At 33.7% G+C, this 21,542-nt stretch overlaps 1 protein-coding gene across 1 annotated transcript in view; it reads right to left on the bottom strand.

Annotated features, from left to right (window-relative positions):
• LOC133181757 (focadhesin-like) overlaps positions 1-21,542 on the bottom strand; it is a 175,931-nt gene that overhangs the window by 119,977 nt on the left and 34,412 nt on the right. The window contains exons 5-11 of the mRNA XM_061316342.1: positions 20,458-20,559; positions 15,805-15,906; positions 12,572-12,767; positions 8,589-8,795; positions 7,410-7,497; positions 4,413-4,615; positions 2,197-2,460 (exon numbers count right to left, since the gene is read on the bottom strand). Coding sequence (XP_061172326.1) covers positions 2,197-2,460; positions 4,413-4,615; positions 7,410-7,497; positions 8,589-8,795; positions 12,572-12,767; positions 15,805-15,906; positions 20,458-20,559 — 1,162 coding nt within the window. The remainder of the gene's footprint in view (positions 1-2,196; positions 2,461-4,412; positions 4,616-7,409; positions 7,498-8,588; positions 8,796-12,571; positions 12,768-15,804; positions 15,907-20,457; positions 20,560-21,542) is intronic.

The raw sequence follows: 21,542 nt of genomic DNA, 5'->3' as shown, positions 1-21,542 counted from the left end.
AAGTGACTCAGGTGACCTAAAAGCAGACTAAAACTGATAACAATAAGTCACCAAAGTAATCCTTAAGACCTAAATAAAATATTCTCAGCATCTTCCTATCACATAGATCAACATTTTGCAGATCTGCATCCATAGACCACAGCGAGTGAGAAATATCACATACCAACAATAATTCTTCAATCAAAAGTGACACAAAAACAACATAGGAATTTAAATCAACAAAACATTTACTATTTAGTGTTCAGGGGCTTGCTGTACACATGATAAAACACTGGCATTAGGATTGGGATTTGATTCCAATTATACAGAACTTAATTAGACAACGCAGCGATAAAACACATCAGCTATCCAAACCATGGGTCCATAAAGTATGTGTTTTAATTTCCCCATCATACAGAAGCTGACAATAATTTACAGGAAGTAAGAAAAACAATTTCTGGTGTTCTATTTGGGGAAAATTGACACTGTAAATTATCCTGTCCAATAACGGGAGGCCAGTAAAGACCAAGAGGCAATCTGAATTTTATAGGACTCTGAAACTTAATGCAGTTAATCTGGGAATTAAAACTGTTCTATGGTACAATCTGTGTTTTTATGATATTGTTCAAATTTCATATTTGAAGGAAGCAGAAGATAAATGGTAGTGTTTCCACTCTCAGTTGTATTAGTCTGAGAATAAAAGACTGATAAATTAGCCAAGCCCACCAGCTAAGCATTACGATTCCATCTAATTGAGAAACTGATCTAACCTTTCTCTATGTCTTGAAAATTTTACTTATCCAAAAACAGAAGAGTCCATCCTGTACATACAAGCACAAAAAACTTTCAATGATATCAACAAAGCAAGTTTGGAGTTTCAATGGGCAGGTCATCTTGAGCTGCAGTTACTCTCTGACCAACAAACTCTTAAACATATGAGGAGTTTCAACTTTCACATCTTTAAACAAGAGTCCCTGCTGTTCTTCAGAACATTTTCAAGTTTTTTTTTCTCTTTATTCCCATGAAAAATGTTGACTCTATTTCACAGTGGCCCCATCTTAGCTCAAAATGATCATAATTTAACCAAACTTGAAACAATACCTATCATGGGGATCATGTATGCTTCAATATCAATATGCTCGAGATTTTTTTTCATGTATACTGTTGCATTAAGTAAAATTTGATCTCAGATTTTATCCCTAACCTAAACTCTACGTGATAAGAACAACAGGACCATGGGCCACATCACTCACCTGAGCACTTTGGCTAGAGAAAAGCAAAAATCAGTTCATTACTGAAAAGTTTAAAATATATAAGTGGTCCAAAATAAATTCTTTCACCTGTATAGCTATGCAAAAAAAAAATTGGAAATTTCTGAACTAATGAAAACTTGAACTCTTGACACTGTCCTGCGGACTTCAAGTTATCGAGAATTACCTGTATTTACATCAAGATGACCAGACAATAATTATTTGTTTTCTTCACTTAAAAAAGTTTGACAAGGAAAAAAAAAAGAGGAAAAGTACCAAACAAGAAAACTCTTTTCCATAGGGGGATGAGGGGAAGCACCTGTCAAGGTCAGATTATTTCTTTTCTTTCAATCTGAGAACATTATTTATTTTCAAAATCTATCTCAACCCCAATCCACTTGGCATCCCCTAATGTCAAGACACTTGCACTGTAAATAAACTCAGCGGGATTGTTGTGAAAGTTTCAATAATCGGCATGTCAATGTTGCGAAGGAGTAAAGTGCCCAAAATGATACGATAGATAGGACCGGTACAAACAGTGAGGAATCCATGTCACCTTAAAGAAATCTACCTGATATTCAAGCATTCAGTGACAAGTGTGATACCTTTTGTTAGAAATTGTTGCTGCAAAGCACTCAATATGCTTTTGTCAATAAATATAATAATCATTTAATTAATACTTAATATCTTTGAATATACAGATTTTATTGAAACAAGCTCAATTTTTGTCTCCAGAAAAAATTTTATTTACTTAAAGAATATGTTTTTTGTGAATTTAAACTGAGTAAATTGATGACTAGAATTGTTTAAGATAACTCAAACCCCTCTGGGGCTTGAGTAAAAATTTAAACTCTTTCTTTCTTCTTTTCCCAAGAGACTCATTCAGGTCAAAATCATAAACCTGAACCAAACAGAAAAACTTCAGATTAGCCAAAAATAACATTTTATGGCATTAGAAAAATGGCACCTGTTTATGATCAGTCTTGGAGATTGCCTGTAAGGCCTTCAGTGATTGGTCAGCCCAGGGTTTCCCTGGTGACAACACAAAGAGAGCTGATACAATGACAGTCAACTGGATTGGGACAAACTTCAGACTGGAGACAGAATTGACCAAGTTCTGGAGCCATAGTCTGGGCAATTCCTCATCCTCCTCTAAAGCTCGAGCCAATAGGGAGAAGTTATTATTGAGGAAGGTCAATGATGTCAGGTGTGGGTTGAACTGAGATGTTTTCTACAAAGAAACAGAGAAATATTCATCATAAAAAAACACATACAACAGTACAAAGCTAGATAAATAATGAAATAAATAATGCAAACATGGTCTCTGTCTTATAATATCAGCTTATCATTTCTCTAGACATAAAAAATCTCAATAGATAACATGGAAGAAATATCATTTCGGAATCCTCTAATGTTCCCTTTGGAAGTTATCATTTTGGACAAAAATACCTAGCAGGCTGTAAACAGTCTATGTGCCTGCCATTAGTTCATTCCTGATTCCCAGTGAGAATTTACTGGAGAAAGGGGACTAAAAGAACAAACATATAACACTTACTGTAAAAAGTTTCTGACTTCTTTGTCATTAAATATAAATTTGAAAATGGCACCAAATTTGACAGACTATTATAAAGTGTTTGGCTTGATTTAGTATAATAAACAATTAATTGCATGAATGTTTGGAAGATAAGAACATTTTTTTTTTTTTGAGTCCAAAAAAAAAAATCTGAGTCCAATCGAGGCCCATGGGCCACAATGCTCACCTGAGTAACATACTTTTCAATAAGATCTTTGAATTTTCTCTTTCATATTCACATGAAAAATCGTGACCCTATATTATGACCCCACCCTATAACCTAGGAGTCTCTGAATCCATGCCTCATGAGAATGCTTCAATATCAAAATGTCTAGCATGGCCTTATGGAGAAGAAATTTTTGTTTCCTAACATATGCATCATGTAAAATTTGATCCCAATTTAAGTCAATTCAAACCCAAAATCAAATCAAACTCTCACAACTTGGAAATGTTTGCAAATTAATGGTTCTACTGTGGTTCTTCAGAGGATTTTTGAAAATTTTTGTTACATAGTTGATCTCCTATTGTGCCCCCAACCTAACCCCAGAGGGCATGACTTGAACAATTTAGAGTCTGCATTATATTAGGAAGCTTGCATATGTTTCATCTTAAATTTCAAGTCCCAGTGGTTCTAAAGAAAAAGTTGTTTTTTTTTGTTTTTTTTTTTTAAAAATCCTAGTTATTCCAATGTAATACTTTGATCCCCTACTGTGGACTCTACCTTATCCCAGAGGCCATTGTTTGAACAATGCAGAATCAACATTATATCAGGAAGCTTTCACATAAGTTTTTTCTTTTCTGGTCCAGTGATTCTTGAAATCTTAGTGATCTACAGTATCTCCCTTGGAAAGGGGCTTGGGCCTTCATTCAGAATTCCCATTGAGATAGGATGCTTTGTGCCAACTTAGGTTAAAATTGCCAAGTGCTTCTCAAAAAGTCACAATGTGAAAAGTTTATGTATGGACAGACAAACAGCTAGACAAACAGAGGGATGGCAGACATGAGGTGATGAGAAAAGCTCAGCACTTGAGTTTCAGCTGTGAGCTTAGCTAAAAATAGTTGCACTGAATTAATATGAATAATTGGGTATCAACATGAAACCTCTGCTTATACATGAAATTTTCAATTAAATACAAAATGATTTTAAAAATACTTACAAACAAACAAATAAAAAAAAAAAACAAAAAAAAGGGAGGAGGGGGAAGGAAAAAAAAGGATACTGGAAAATCACATATTTTGTGGGGGTAAACTTTTTGTGGTTAAAGGAAAAAATTGGTTCCTGGGGATTGAATTTGTGGTTGAAGAAGTGTGCGATGTTATGTATTTGATATTTTTCATTTCATGGAGGTTATGAATTCCTAGGTCTCTTCATACCACAATAACAATAAAAACATGAGCTTCCATGAAAAGTTAGTGATATCACAGTTAATAAAATCTTAGCCAGAAAAACTACTTTTAACGACATGATTATTGAAAAAGTAACTAATTTACTCACTGTAAAATCACCTAAATATTAATCCAAAGGTTACTCTGTCAGGTCAAGTTATTGTGTATGGACAATATTAAGTGTGTAAGGTATTTAAAATACCCAGCTCTATTAATATCCCCACCTGTTTTTCTCTGCTGTGTTGTGTTTTCACCAGTTTCTCCTCTATGATTTTCAGGACTTCTCCAGAGACAGAGGTCGTAGATTTTAAATCATGTGTCCTTGACCCAGAGCTAGACATTGACAAAATCTGCAGAAGTGGCAGAATGAGCGAGGCAATGGCAACCAAACTCAGGTCTCCAGATTCATTTTCCAAAATCCTTCTTACTGAAAATTATATTTTATAAATTTTATGCATGCTCACAATCAGTTCTGCATTGAACTTTTCAAGGGATAAAGGATGACTGCACTTAGGGACATGCGGAATTTGCAACAAAATAAACTTTCAAAACAAGCATTTTTCTTTTCATTGCTAGAATGGTCAACATCCAATCTACAACTTTATGTAATTACGTTTAATAAAAGTGTGAATTTACGAAGTTCGAATCTGTTTTCAAAGGCAGGGGTCATCACAATTTCTTGAATCTCCGTTCGATAATGAGGACGCCCACTTTTTTACTGACTTTATACATAGTCAGCGCATGTTTGTCTATTGTTCTACGTTTAACAGTAGTTGTATATTTGCATAAATAATAATGTGTCAAAAGGAGATTAATAGACAAACATGCGCTCATGGTTAAAAAGAGAAAAAACTGCTTCTTCTTACATTCGCTCTCTGTGTTGTAACCAAGGATTGTGACATGTTGAATATTATAATTCACCACTTGATTTCTTACCTCAGGTAACTTTGTGAATACTAAATTCCGTCACGTGACTTGTAAGGTAGCATGTTTTGTGCTAACTAGGACATTGTGTTCGAACATGTTAAGTCATTTGGCATTGATATAAAATCTGTTTTAATTACATTGACGTGCTCATATTGTAAATTTCGTTTTGAAACCTTTGTCAGAAGTGTATTTGTGCCATTCAGAATGGAGAGTGAGATTGGAAAGAGTGATCACGTTCGCTTTTCCAAACATGTCATTGTTATTTATCTAGTCTAATTTTAGATCCATTCTTACAATGTTAGCTCCACCTCTCATGCATATCAAATGTTCAATCAAGGGCAGGTAAGTGTAAATTCGCTATATTTGGAAAGCAGTAAAGACAAAAAACATTGAATTATTTTATTGTATCACAGTCTAAAATCATTTTAAGATTTAAATGCGGTTCCAAATTAACAGTATTCTTTCATAAACATACAAAAGTGAGATAAGGTCTAGATATAAAAGCAACAGAAACAACCGAAAAAGACCCAAAAACAGGCGTTAAGTGCAGTCATCCTTTGACCAAGAGATCCAAGGACCATCATGTTTATCTAAATTGTTATTCTTTTCCTGACAAATGAATGAAACATATGTTTTAAAGAAATCAGTGGACCAAATCAGAATATACATATATTCCATTGCAGTACTGTTCTGTAATTGAATTAAGCTGGAGTTGTTATCTGCAATTTAAGAACTGATTGAGCTGATTCTAAAAAGCTTCAGTCTTAGCATAATAAGGCCTATTATGTTTCCTTTTTTGTATGTTATATGTCAAAATATGAAACATAGGTAATAGGTGTATGTTATATGTCAAAATATGAAACATAGGTAATAGGTGTATGTTATATGTCAAAATATGAAACATAGGTAATAGGTGTTTTCAGCTGAAAACAGTCTATGCGAAAGTTTTTTTGACCACACAGGGCATTCGGTCCTGTGTAATCAATGAACACACAGGACCGAACCAAATTTTGTCAGACCGAAAAAACCTTATGTAAAAAAGTGAAATACGTGAAAATGCAGAACCAAGGAAATCTTATTACTGTAGACGGTCCATGCCGTTTTAATCAATTTATTTATGTATTTGGATTTGTGCGATATTTTTTTACTTATAACAAACATTTGAATGACTCCGCATCAAAATAGTAAAGCTCAAAACCGGACGCTGAGAAATCGGACATTCTGGTCCAGTGTAAAAAATGACGCATCGGACCAGAGGCACTGCAAATCGGTCAGGTCCGACGGTCCGATGTCTTTCGCATAGACTGTGAAAATATGAAACTGACATGATGTTTTCCCACAATGCCATACCCTGAATTTGAATATGTATATTTCAGTAAAAAAAAAAAAAAAGACTTAAGTAATTGCTAGCACTCGAGAGTGATTCAATCACAGATTCAATCACTGATTCAATTATGTGATTCAATCACTTAAGTTATTGCTAGTGCTTGAGAGTGATTCAACCATTATTTGTAACAGCTAGCATTCAAGAGCAAATAGCAGACCTGCCTACCCTTTTCATTGCGGGGGTGTAATTTCAATGCTCATTTTGGTGGAATTTCAGAAGTAAAGGCGTAATCCTTCATGTTTCCCTAGTTTGATGTTTTACAATGTAACTATATTGTCTAAATAAACCGGTAATTCTACATCATTGAACAAAACAAGCATGAATGTTTCTTTTTCAAATCATGTAATGACAAAAAGTCCATGTGTTGTAAAACTGGTATCCTAAATGCAGTCATGTCAAACTTATTTAAATTTACACGCTTAATGAACGTTTGGTTAATTTCTAGCAAATCACATAATTCAGAGTTATATTTCCATGCTAATGAATTGAAAATTGAACTAACTTTACTTATTGAACATATCATTCAAAAGTTTTCTAATCTTTGGCATGCCATCCGTTTAAAAGTCATATTATAACTACAAGATATATTACGTTTGTTGTTAATATGGTAAATGATCATATCCTGAAGAATCGGAAATCTCTATTAATTAGTATTATTTACCTTTCATTTTCATTTAGGAACGCCTTTACTTTAACTCCCAAGTTAGCCCTCCATTAAGAAGTTTTCTAGGAAGAATATTCAAAAGCGTAAAATTAGTTTTCGTAACAGCGTAATTTTGTGGTAAAAAGCGGAAGAAGGGTAGGCAGGTCTGAAATAGTGATTGAATCACAGATTCACATGGCTAAGACCAAATATTCCCTTTAATACTTTTTACTGACTTTAATTCAGAAGGAAGCAATGGAGTACCTGCTGTCAGTAATACAACTGCTTCCTTTATGTCTGTCTTCAGAAGTAGACTTCCCATGGAGATCATGTTGTTGTCTGATGACAAAGCCTAAAAACAAATAGAGTTGTAACCAAACAGACCTTATCACTTTTATCAACAACATATCTTCTATGACAATCTTGAATTGAAACCTGTTACTAATGTGGAATCATTGATTCATTGGGGGACCAAAAACTTAGAGGTTTGTTGGGGTGTAATTTATTGGGCAAATGTCTTTTCAATATGTATATCAATGCTCATTTGATGTTGTATATTTCTGGTTCAGGGATGCCTACAAATTCATGAAAATTTAGATCCCACAAAATATATTGGTATACTCAAATATTTTACTACACTAATACTGAAGGTAAAAAAAAATCAACATTTCAGATGCTTTGGGGAACAGTCCAATATTTTTAATATTGGACTGCCTACCTGTCCAACATCAAAATTTCTGGACTGCTTACATCACATCTTATCGTATGGCATTACATGTACTAATATATCCAATATGATTGCTCACAAGTTTTTCTTTCATATAAAGATAGGGTCTCAATTTATCAACACATTGGCAAGTGGAAGGCAGAACAAAATGATTAATATTATTGTCTGAGAAACATTTGATTTGTTGGACTCTCAACCAAAAATATTTCTCTCTGCCTTTGGTTTCGGACATTTTTGCCTTCAAGTCCAACAAATAATGATGCACTTATACTCGGTAAATAACAGTGTAATGATTCCACAATACATATGTACTGTATACAGGGAAATTTTCGCCTCCGTTTTATTTTCGCCCCTTTCGCCCAAGACAAAAGTGGGTGAATTTAAGACAGTATGAATTCAAAGAAGAAGGTATAATTTCTTAAACCAAACTGTGACTGGACAATTCAAAACGGGGCTAAATTGTTTGCAAGTGTGAAAGGGTGACAATAACATGGGAAAAAAAATAACCCGGTATACAGTATTACAATTTGTGTATTAAACCTTCTTATTTTGTACAAAGCATACATTGTATATATAGAGTGAAGACTGCCTTGTGATGACATAAATTTGCAACAATGGGTCAACAGAAAACCTATCATGACAATTACTTCTTGCACAGAAATAAATTAAAATTAACAGTATGGTGATAAATAGAACAGATATACAGGACTACTTACTGATGGAGCACTTTCTGCCACCCTGACTAGGGAACACATAATATTAGATACATCAAGGGAATGGCTGTGAAACTCCAAGCACAAATCCACTAAGTATGTCAGAAACTTTTGGAAAGTTGCTTCCTTTCCTGATATTTTGGCTCGACATACATCAACAAACCCCATCACAAACTGGGCGGTACTTCCCAAGGAATTCTTGTCTTTTACCTACAAAGAGAAAAAAAATTAATCTTTTAAAATACTAGAAGTTTAGTGCAGGAAAAATCTAGCATTTGAAGAGTATCTAGAGATTATTTTGAATTTAAATTGCTTTTCATAACATTATTTAATTTTTTGATTTTTCAACCAAAACTAAATCCATAAATACTCTTTTTAAGAAAAAAATCATGAAAATCAGGTTCTCAAGATCAACCTCATTCAGTAAAAGATGCTTAAAATCAAGTTATAGATAACTGGGCTTTTTTTTTTCGGAGTAACAATTTCATAAATTCAGAATGCATGTGTCAAGGCCTCCAAAATATACTTTGCTATTGAAAATCTCTTTTTCTTTTTAAAGAAAATATACAGATGTAGGTACATGTGTACATGACTTAGATTTTGAGTAACTTTTAAGTAATGTTATAAAATTCATATTTTTTTAGCATGTCTTTTATCATCATGAAGAATTGGAAAATTTCATTTAGGTATATGATTTTTTAAAGTTTCTTCATGAATTCATTCTAATTAAATATTTCACTAAAATGCTCTGAAATTTGACAAACTTAATCATCTAGCTGTCACAGCAGAAGAATTGGTTCTGTAGTCCTTGATCTTATTCTATATTCTAATAAATAATATAACAACAAAGGTCGGGAAGAGGAACTGCCTTTTTTTTATATCAATTTGAAAAATTCTGAGTGTTTCCCTTAGCAAATATTTTCCCCCCAAAAAATCAAATTTTTAAGAAAATATGGCTGAATAAAAACAAGAGGCTCATGGGCCTTGATGGTTACCCGAGTTCTCTTGATATGATCAACCCACCTGGAGCAGGAAGTCTTGTAGAAAAATATGTAGACATAAAGTGCTTTTAGATACAATGTACTGAGTATACTGTATACAGGGAAATTTTGCCCCCGTTTTATTTTCGCCCCTTTCGCCCTACTCACAGGTGGGCAAATTTAAAATGGGGCGAATTCAAAGAACACAGTATAATTTCTTAAACAGAACTGTGACTGGGCAAATTTAAAACGGGGCAAAATTGCTTGTAAGTGTGAAAGGGCCAAAATAAGCCTGTATACAATATATGATCAACTTAGCTTGACCCTTGGGCCTCAGGTATGATAATGCTTCAATGAATTTAGTAAAGGCCAAATAGCTTTTTGACACCTAGCATAAAGTTTGCTAAATAGAATAAATAAGATTCAAAGATAACTCAATGAAAATATTTTAAGCTTTGACCTACTGAAACTGACCCTATGGCCTGAATTCTGAGCCAAGAGGACACAAATTTCAAAATTTTAGTAAATGGCTAGCTGCAATATGTTTGCATGTAAAACAGCAAAGTTTCAATAAAGATCACGCCACATATTAACATGGGAACTTTTCAATCCAAGCCAATCGTGCCTTACCCCAGAAAAGAATAATCCCTCAGTAGTTTGCCTGCTAGATGTCCATGAGTTAAAAAAAAAATTTGGGGGGAGATCTCACCCTAGGACCTGAACCATGGATCCTGGGGCCATGAAATTAACACATTCCGGTAGCAAATTCTAAGTGTTAATCATAATCAATCAATCAAACAGCTTTTCTGCTAAATGTCTGTGAGTAAAGAAGAACATTTTCAAAGGATAAATTTATTTTCAATATGTAACAAACGTGGCATCTTTAGGGGCCTGTTTCGTATACTCATAGGATAAAATTTTGGTAAAGGGTTCAGTGCTTACTAATACTAAAATCATGTGAACAGTTTTGTCCACTAAATATCCAAAATTATACAGGTAAAGAAAGTTTCTAAAGGTGTAATGTATTTTCAATACATGACCAACTTAACCCTGCCCTGAGGCCTTGACCCTGTTCACATTAATTTCACAATTTTGGTAAAGGGTTCATTGTTCATTTATATAATGAAAGCTTTTACTTCTTTGATGTCCAGCAGTAAAGAAGATGTTCTTATATAAAATGCATTTTCAAAATATATGAGCAACTTATACTCCTCACCTTGAGGCCTGACCCAGAAGCCAGGGGCCATGGATTTAACATTTTGGTAAAGGGCTCATTGTTTGTTATAATCATGCCAACAGTTTGTCTGCTTCTGATGACAGGAGTAAAGAAGATTTTTGAAGATTGCATTAAATTGGATGAATTGGCTACCCCCCCCCCCCCCACCTTTACACACACACACACACAGAGGAAGAAAATTATAAAATTACAAATTTTTTCCCCTTTACCCATAGACACTCTATGCCAAATCTGGTTAAAATTGGGCCAGCCATTTCAGAGAAGAAGCTGAAAATGTTCAAAAGTTTATGACTGATGCATGATGCTGGATGTTTATATGGACAGCAATCAGTCACCTGAGTGACTAAAGTGACCTTAAAAAACAAGACTGTTTTTCCTGTCAAGATTTGATCATCATAATAATTGACTAATAACAATATTAACCCAAACGATGTACGTCAAATTCCACGCTTGCTGTTTTCCACAGCACAGGTGCGAGACGTCTAGAATACTAGTAAACTGCAGGTGCTATTTGTTCAACTACACAAAATATAGTGAATTGCATAATCAACATGAATCAATACAGGTTTTCCAAACATAATTAATTCCTATACATTATTGTCTTCAAAGTCAACGTCTTCACTGCTGGGTCACTAAATTTAATGAATTCTGTCTACATCACTTTCCTTTTTTTTTTTTTTTTTTGAATTTAACACTATACAAATGATTGGTAAAAACTTAATAAGCCCTGATGTGCTTCCATTTGTGCCAAAAAATAGAACTTTAACTGAAGCTGTGATATAATAAAGATACTTACACAGTAATTATAACTATACAAATGAAAGCCACCTTGTTCTTGAGAAAAACATTTTTTTTTAAAATCCTATCTAATTCCTATCTACTTTTATACTGCTTTCACTATTGAATTAGAAAATTTATAATTGGGTAATTCAACTGAGCCTGATTTGGCTCAAAGGCGCTTGATGCAATGACACACAAATTTCAGACTGCAAAGGAAGCTGGGCTGTCAATCAACATCATAAGCAATTGTTTTTCACAATAAAAGTGTCAAAATTTCACAATATGAAGCTCTCCTTGTATTTGAGAAAATAGAAAATAATTCCTCCAATACCTTTTTACATGTATTTGTAAAATATTGGTCTCAAATTTGGCCTCAACAAATATGAATATTTTTTACAGTTTTACTATATTGAGATGCTTACATATCAATTTAAGGAAATATTATAGTTTTTTTTTCTTTTTTTGTGGAATCTAGTTTAGAAATTAATTCTATCTAATTTCCATAGTGGAACAAGATTGAGGCTCATGAGAAACAAACCACACTTGAGTCGACTTGGTGCTGCTGTTCTTCATCATCAGATTTTTTTTTTCAATTTCCCTTTTACTCATAAAAAGATTTTTTTTTTACTTTCATATATATGTGATCTACTATTGTTGCCCCCTCTCTCCACCTGGGGGGTCATGCTTTGAACGAACCTGAATCTGCTGAGGATGCTTGCATATTCAAATCACTAAAAATGACCAGTTTTTTATTAAGAATATCAAGATATATTTTAGATAAGCAAAAAATTATATTTGCAGAAGAGTTGTTACTCTTCAGTACTATCCCTCCCTGGTTTTATGACTATTTTGCCATTACCTTGATCCTCTTTTGCATTCCTCCCTATACTTATCTTTACTCTGTACTTTTCAGTATTTAGTCTCACCTGATCTATTCATTTCTTTGTCATGTATTGCTATATGTTAATGTAGAATCAATTATTCTGTACCTGTAGACAAGGCAAAATATTAGCAATACATCCCAGGAATTTTTCAACTGTTCTGCTATCATCTGATTGGCTGACAATGGTAAGTAGCTCCCTCTGTAGGCATATTTTCATTGGTTGATACTGTGGGCTGTCCAGTGGTTCAGCAAAAACAAACTTCATGAATGGTTCCAATATCTCAACAGCAAGACTTTGAATTCTAAAGCAATTTTTATTTTAAAGAATTAATATTTTTTTTATTTGTTTCTTGGTATTTAATGGGTAAGCTACAGATTAGCCTGGTTCCCTGTCCCTGTTATGCTTCGTATACTTCACGACACTAGGGCCAGGTGGACTACAATGGATTCAGGGCGAATCTGCCCTGAATCTGAGCCCATTTTGCTTCGTATTTAGCTGCGCTTCTGGAGTAGAAGTTCATTGTGACATTATATTTTCTACGCCGTCGATGCAATATATCATTGTGACGTCAATATTTATTTCCGTGGTTACAGCAATGGCTAAAAATTTCAGGATTTAGTGCGAAGTGGTCTGACCAATTAAGGGACAGCATCGATTGTAATCCACCTGGCTCTCCTGCCTTGGCAAGGGTGAGCCAGGGAACCAGGCTAGCTACAGATCACATTTAAGGTAGATCCCAGGTTTGCCGACGTCACAATAGGATTTGACATACAAAGCTTACCACGTTAACAGTATCAAACTACAAACAAGCAAAAAATATCTTCAGCAGTAAAATGAAACATACATTTAAGCTTGTGTGGTCTGTAAAAATATTCATTTATATTTTACTTAAAAATAAAGGATGGAACAATGATCACTCAGCAAGTCAGTCTTCTTTATTTATTATGTCATCATGATCAATGAAAAACTATCAAATAATATAAAATACAAAAATATAGGAAGTTTTCATGATCTGGTAACTTCAAAAGACTTCCGACATTTAAAAATCTAATCAAAAATCTAAATTTAGTCCAAAATAAAGTGTAGGAGATAACAACAATATTGCAGTTAAATGTTTCTAACAAGTTTTTAGCTGATAAAAAAATCACTTTTATCATTTTTACATTATTATATTATTACAATAATAACGAAACATGAATTTCATCTTGATAAAATTGAAAAACATACAGCGACATTTAGTTGGTTGGTTTGAATATATTTCATTGTAATTAATTTTATACAAAGGGATTGGGCATAAGTTTTAAAAACTTAGCTTTTCCCTACATGTATATCAGTGAGCGCAGTGAGCGGCGCAAAGTGCGGCTCGTCACTGCGAGATCTAACGACAACGCCTGGGCGAAGAGAAAATTCGGACTACTGCACATTCATTCAATAGAATTTTTTTCCACAGTAATTCTGGACCCACAATGCATCACTTGTTTAAGCTACGTTCTCGCGAGAATAACAACAACAGTTTGACTAACAAAAAATAAACTCGCCTTGATTTAATGGGTATATTGCAGATAAATAGTAAATAAAACGTTCTTCATTAAAGTCAACAATGTTCAGGCTTCGGTTTGGTAATGCAACTTAAATACGACGTCATGTGACGTCAGAGTCTAGACGCACCAAATGTCACGTGCAGTTTGACAAACGAGCCCGATCTAAATTAAACCTGAATAAATATCTGTGCTCGCCCTAACGGTCGCACTGTCAACATATTACAAATTTAAATTAAGTCACAGTTAAACATGAAGATTTAAAGTATACAATATTTGCAAAATTTACAAATCAATGCATTTTCAGATACATACATGTAATTTTGTATAACTATGTATATATATATTTATTAATACTAACAAGTAAATCTGCCAGAATGTTTAATATATGTTAATTTGAACAAAAGAGAAAAGATGTTCATTGGAATTTTTATTTCAAGATGTTTTGTTGTTAAAATGGAAAAGAAAGAAATGACTTTAGATTGAACCTGCTAGCTTTTTTCTTGCTTTGCCTTTTACTGGACATACATAAAAGTTTTACCAAATTTCATCATACAAAGTTGTAATCGTTCTCTAGGTTTGACATCCGATTCATACAAAAATGAATCCCACCATATGGCATGCCAAAAGAAAGAATGTGCTAAAATTTCAAGCATCTACTATGAGTAGTTGCTGAGAAAACTGTGACGAAAATTTGTTACGGACAGATGCATAGGCAGAAAACCAAGGGTAAAACAATATCCCCCTCTCTCCTTCAGAGCGGGGGTATAAAAATCAAAGACTGTGATGTTTCTCCAATATATTAATGAAATTGAATTAATAACAAATGTATTGCAAAAGGTACTATATACTGTCTTAGTCCTCTATTACAGTGATTAAATCTGTATTGAAGCTTTTGAATTCATCAGTGACAGTTTTATGAAATTAATTAATTGGTCCCACTGAGAGACAAATGATGGACAGAATCCTCAGTGGGTTTATTTACAGTCAATTGAATAGATTATGAAAAAAAAATTGTTTATGAGTTCCAATTTTTAAACTGCATCCTCTGTTCTTCCCACTTAGTGTAATGATTAGAGAATTTTATAGCTGTGTCTCCTAGGCCTAGACTTATACTACTTCATTAACTCTCAGTTTTGTGCATCAGCGAAATTGAAAACACACTAAATTGAAATTAAAACTTCAAGTCCACTACCAAACCCTAAATAGACAACAAATGAAGAGCAGCTGCTGACTTTTTGTTCCATCAGAGACATGGAACAGGTTAATTGGGTACTGTAACTACTGCCAGAGAGCTTAAGGATCTACCTCTATAACTTAATGTAAGTACTCAACATAAATAATCAAATGTTTGTAAATTATCTAGAGCCTAAGACATAAATGGTAGGCTTTGCTCCATGATCTGCCCAACCTACATGTATACTTTTATCAATAAAATGTAAGTACCCAACAGGAATAATACATCTCAGTCAACTAAATGTTTGTTAATTATTTTGTTCTAAATATCAGTTACAAAGGAAATTACTCAGACTCCGATTTTTTTTTTTTTTTTTTTTGATTCACTAAAAGATTTCCATGGGTTTCTTGTCTGTCAGCTGCTACTAGCAGCTCCATCACAACAACAGTGTTTATTGATGTGTGTGTGCAGCTTTTAATGTCCACTAAGGACCATCAGCTTCCAAAAATGGCTGCTAATGCTAAAACAGTAAATACCAGGTGTCCTTTAAAACTAAAAATAAAGGAAATACTGGCAACTGATGCCATAAATCAATGCTTTGGTGACTGACTAGCTAGAGTTACCTTTTTTCCTTCACACTACTGATGAAGTTCACTTGGTTACCTAGCAGGGGCCATGAATCCGGCCGGTTGGTCAGTATAGTTATGAATGGATGGGGTGGTGATCTGTAAAAAGAGACAAGAGCCTTGTAATATACCAGTCATTGTTTATAAAAATCAGCACATAAGACAGTGTGATAAATGTGCACAAAATATGTAAAGATGACTTGTTAACAGTTCATTGAATTTTAAAGATTTTCCACCCCCGACAAACGAAAGCAAATAAAAATAGTTCACTTGGATGATATGATTCAGTTTTTCTAAAAATCCAACAGAACTCAATAGTTCTTATTTATCCTAACAGCAACTGACAGTGGGCAGGATTTAACTTAGCAATCATAGCAAATGATAGAAGAAAGACTTCAAGATATGGTATTATTAAAAGCTATTGACAGCAGGGGTGGTGTATTACTGAAAGTACAAATCACTTGTGACCAATTTTTATAGTATCAGTTATATGACATTCAACAAAATTTGCAACAGCACATATATTTTTGAGAATTGTTTTTGGTAAAAGGCTTTGTTTTTGTAATCAGTTTTCCAGCCAGTGTAACAATTAAAAAGTGTTAATTAAAACAAGAAGTCTGTGAGCCAATGCTCACTAGTAATACCCCTGCTCTGATGTGACTGATGTTAATATACATGTACACAAGTTCACTTACGGACAGACACAGGAATAAATAGGAAGTTGACAACAGATTTGTACAAAAATCAATCCCATCATATTGCATGCCTCAACAAAGGGTGTGCTAAAATTTCAAGCGTCTACAATCTGCAGAGAAAACTGTAAGGAAAATTGTTACAAATTGTACAGAGAGATCCAAGGATAAACAGGAACTTGAGATCAGATTCATACAAAAATGAATTCCACCATATGGCATGCCTCAACAAAGAGTGTGCTAAAATTTCAAGCATCAGCAATAAGTAGTTGCTGAGAAAACTGCAATTTGTTATGTATGGTACGGACAGACGCACAGATTAACAGGCAGTTGACATAAGATTCGTACAAAAATTAATCCCACCATATGTCATGCCTCAACAAATAGTGTGCTAAAATTTCAAGCATCTGCAATGCATATTTGCTTAGAAAACTGGCTTAGTGCAACCAAAATTTGTTATGTATGGTATAGACAGACACATGGATAAACAGGAAGTTGACATCGGATTCATACTAAAATGAATCCCACCATATGGCATGCCTAAACAATGGGTGTGCTAAAATTTCAAGCATCTGCGATGAGTAGTTGTTGAGAAAACTGTGACGAAAAATTTGTTACAGACAGACAGACAGATAGACAAATGGACACACACACAGACAGACACACAAGGGTAAAACAATATACTCTCTCTCCTTCGGAGCGGGGGTATAATAAGTCTTATACAAGCTCAAATTACCAATGTGAAATGATGATATTTGTTCTTGTTTGTACAACACATTCAGTTAAGATTTTTAAGAAAATAATTTGCCTATTTCTTTCTATTTATTTCGAATTTATTTGAACTATTTAAAGTAAATATACAGTATATGTGTATAAATTTACTAATTAACCAACCAAATTGGATTTTTTTTTCAACAAGGCTGGTGTCTGAGAATTGGCTCTGTATCCATGAGATATCCAAATCTCACCACAGAAATTGATAACAAACTCAAACTTTAACGTATAGTTCATGAGGTAAAAAATGTTGCTACTCAAAGAAAGGTCACAAAAAAATACATATAAGAATGCTTTAGTACCAACCATTCAGAAGTTATAACCAAGGTTAAAGTCTTTCAAATGTTGGTCGAACTCCAGATCACAATGTCAAACATGTTGGTACTCAAAGAAAGGTATGCCACACAGAATCACAGATGAAACATGAAAGTCCTAGCATCAACCATTTAAAATTTGTGGCCAAGGTTAAAATTTACAGAACATAATATGTATTACATGTACATGATGCTGTACATACTTTCAAACTAAGGAATTCCTTTTTTCTTAGCAACTGTAAACATTGAAGTTTGTTAGGGCAACTGGCATTAACTGATCTGATAGTGTTCTTTCTATTTAAACTCAGAAGTGAGAACTATTAATCCTTTGGAACTTGGGTAAAGTTCAGAAAGGGACATGATGGAAATTTCCTTTCTCTGAAGAATATTTTTAAAATATTCATAATATCCTAACAATGAAACTTCATTATTCAAGGATTTGAGATATAGAGGTTCAAATACATGTGCATAAAGAATAAGAGGCCCAAGGATCTTAATGGTCACCTGAGTATAATGTAATGAATGATCCATAGATTAAAATTAAAAAAAATAAGCTGATAATGAAGCTATGTTGCCCAAAAGCAAGAGAAATAGGATGATAAGGGATCAGCAAAATATTCATTCAGTACTCAGTAACAAATCTGAAAGTTGATCTATTTATTTGCATGTACTTTCCCCCATTTGTCACTATCCTCATGTGGACTAAACAAAACAATAATTTTAGAGCACTATTAGTTAACAAATTTCATTCCCTATTTTATCTGCTTTATATACAGGGGGAGAGAAGAAGATTTTTAAAGAATTTATGCATTTTCACTATATGATCATTAGAGCCCCACCCATACTCCAGAACTCCTGACCCTGGGGCCATGAATTTCACAATTTTGGTAAAGGACTCAATGCTCACTAAAATCTAGACAACAGTTTGACTGCTTGGTATCCAGGAGTAATGAAGAAGATTTTTTAAAGATAGCACTGATTTTGATGGTTTTAGCTCTACCCCCCAGGGGGGCAGGGACCATGAAATTCAGAATTTTTGTACCCCTTCACCCATTAATGCTATATTTTATGCCAAAATTGGTTGAAATTGGTTCAGTGGTTCAAGAGAAGAAGCTGAAAATGTCCAAAAGTTTAAGGTATGGATGATGCACATCACACAACAGACAAAAACAGATAGCAATAGGTCACCTGAGTGACTCAGGTGAACTAAAAAAGATTAGGATTTCCAACTCACTACCTCTTATCCATGGCATTCAAGATATTGATGTCTGAGATTCTGATCGAAGCTCAACTGCATTTATAATTTGTCAGAAAGGAAAAAAAGTTTGCTTGCTCAAATGCATGGCTTCATTTATTCCTATGAAATTAAATCTTTCCATCCCTTATTGCTGCCATCTGTCTTGGTGTGAATTCCAGTTTTCTGTTACTTAGTATTTTTCTTTTCTTGTTCTTCATATACTCAATATCCAGACAAATCAACTTAAATATGAATTAAAACAAATTTCAAAGAAACTTGAGAAAAAAAATATCATCTTTTTGCCACTGCTTCACTCTTTAATCTTTTATTTTTGCATTTTTTTTAATCATAAGAAATAACATAATTATAGGAAAACTCAATTTATAATATTTCATTTTCTCCTCCATTTTTGCGAGATAATTTTTTTTTTTTTTTTTTCTGGTGATTTACCTTGGTTTACCTTGATCTAAGCCGTACAAGTTCTTAACTGGGACGAATAAAACAGAATCAAAGTTGTACCTGACAAATCAAGCAAGGCCAGCAATTACCGTGACTGATGTGAATGAAGAAAGCAAACTGAAAAGCTACATTCAGCATTACTCCATGTACTTATTAACATTTAAAAATACAGTTGGCAGATTTCATGAACTTGTTTAGCAGCTTAGAACTCCTTCTCATAATCATGAGCATGGTGTTGTGGCTTGTAGCTGGCTAAATGAGGAGGTAATGAATGAGAAAATCATTAAAACTGAAGGAAATTGGAAACTTAAATAATTTAGTTATTATTGTGAATGAAAGAAAAAGTGAGCAAGCTCACATACCCCACGCTCCCCCAAAACTCGACAATGCAACACATACTGAATGGCACAGTGTATTTTAAATACATAGTATAATTCAAAAAGGGGCATTACTTGCAAAAAATCATCACATCAGAACTATCCAAGATTCAAGATTTTGTGTGTGTGTTAAATCATTAATATTTTGATCTCAAAATCAATAGGGGTCTTTTAAGGTCATAAAATATTTCACATAAAATGTCATTACAAAGGCTGATTCCAGTGGATTTCCTTATTACCTAGCTGGAAAGTTTCTTCAATAATAGGCAAAACTCTTAGGGCAAAAATAATGGAATTGGAATTTCCTGGTAATATGCACATCTACACACTGTGTCCTAAATATCTCCAAAGTTTGACGAAATTCTGTGCAGCGGTTTAGGAGGAGTTGCGCTGACGAACTGTTCATCTCTATATTCAAGATATGGCCAAAAATCTAAGTTGAAAAGTGCCGAAATTCCCAGAAAAAATAAGGGAATCGGAATTTCCTGGTATTATGCACATCTACACATTGTGTCCTAAATATCTGCAAAGTTTGACAAAATTCTGTGCAGCGGTTTAGGAGGAGTTGCGCTGACAAAAAAACAGGACTGATGGACTGATTGACTGACTGACGGACGGGTCAAAAACATTATACCCCCCGCAACTAGTTGCATGGGGTATAATAATTTATTTTTTCAATGGGGGAAAGCATGTTTTTTGATAAAATTCATTTGAAATTGCTGAATTCAAATGTAGCAATTCACATTGCTGCATGTTCAAAACAGCATTTTTACAAATATTTACACTCTTAACAGTACCTTAAAGTATATGGGTTAGTGTATCCTTCCTTGGTGCTTGCCAGAATACTTGCTTGCCACACCAGTAAATCAGAAACTCCCTGGACAATCCCGCACAAGTTCCTAAAAATTAAATTGTTCATAAAGAGAACTTCCTTCAGTCAAAAAGAATCAGTTAGAAAATAAAATGCTTAATATTTTACTGTAATTGTAAAACTTCTTCACTACAACATTTTAAGTAAATATAAAAACATGCTTAAAGTAAACATATTTTCATGAGTTTTAATATTTACTCCCAACTGATTTATGTATTCATGATTAGATTAATGTGTTTAAAGTTCAACATAAAATAATTTTAGAATGACAAACGTTGAGTAAATCATTCTCTGTGAGGAATTTTTTTCGTTAAACATTTTTACTGTCCATTCTGAAATCTACTGCCTTTTTACACTTAAACTTTGCTATATGAATATCTGTAATTATTGAGCACTAGCAGGATATCTTCTTCTATTTGAATACAAAAATACAACTACTAATTAAATTTGTCATATAACAGCCATAAAGTACGACAAAAAATTTAATTTCGAACAAAAATTCTCAGATATTAGCATAATGACAAGATCTTCTTTGTCAAACTTTGATTAATCTAATTTCTCTTCAAATATCCTTGTCCTTAATGAGCATTTCAAAAGATTGCTGATCTGAATTTTTTTCTTACAAGGAGAAGTTAGATTAGATTTAATGTGACATGAACAGATTTCTTCATGGTGATCATCATGCAATGATAAGGAGCAACATAGGTTATTAGTCTGATAGGGCCAAATCAATATCCATAATTTACACGATAGCTTTCGCTTCAAGTTTCAGAGTTGTAACCCAAACAGTTGCTCTAGATCCTTGGTTTAGGAATCCATTTTAAAGACCCAGTAAAAGGAAGGGAGTGTAGATAATTAGTTTATACTGTGTCTCGTATTAGTATCAATACAAGACAGTAGCAGAAATGTCAAGAACCATAATGTAATCATTGTAATGTATTCTTAACACAAGGTGCTCCCTGGATAATGTGTTTCACATCTAGGCGGTGTAATTTACTCAGCTTTTTACGG

Source organism: Saccostrea echinata, unplaced genomic scaffold, assembly GCF_033153115.1.
Source record: "Saccostrea echinata isolate AGI-Se365-2 ecotype Australia unplaced genomic scaffold, CSIRO_AGI_Sech_v1 ptg000009l, whole genome shotgun sequence".
Taxonomy (NCBI): domain Eukaryota; kingdom Metazoa; phylum Mollusca; class Bivalvia; order Ostreida; family Ostreidae; genus Saccostrea; species Saccostrea echinata.
Note: the sequence above shows the minus strand (reverse complement) of the source record. Positions and strands in the feature narration are given on the sequence as shown.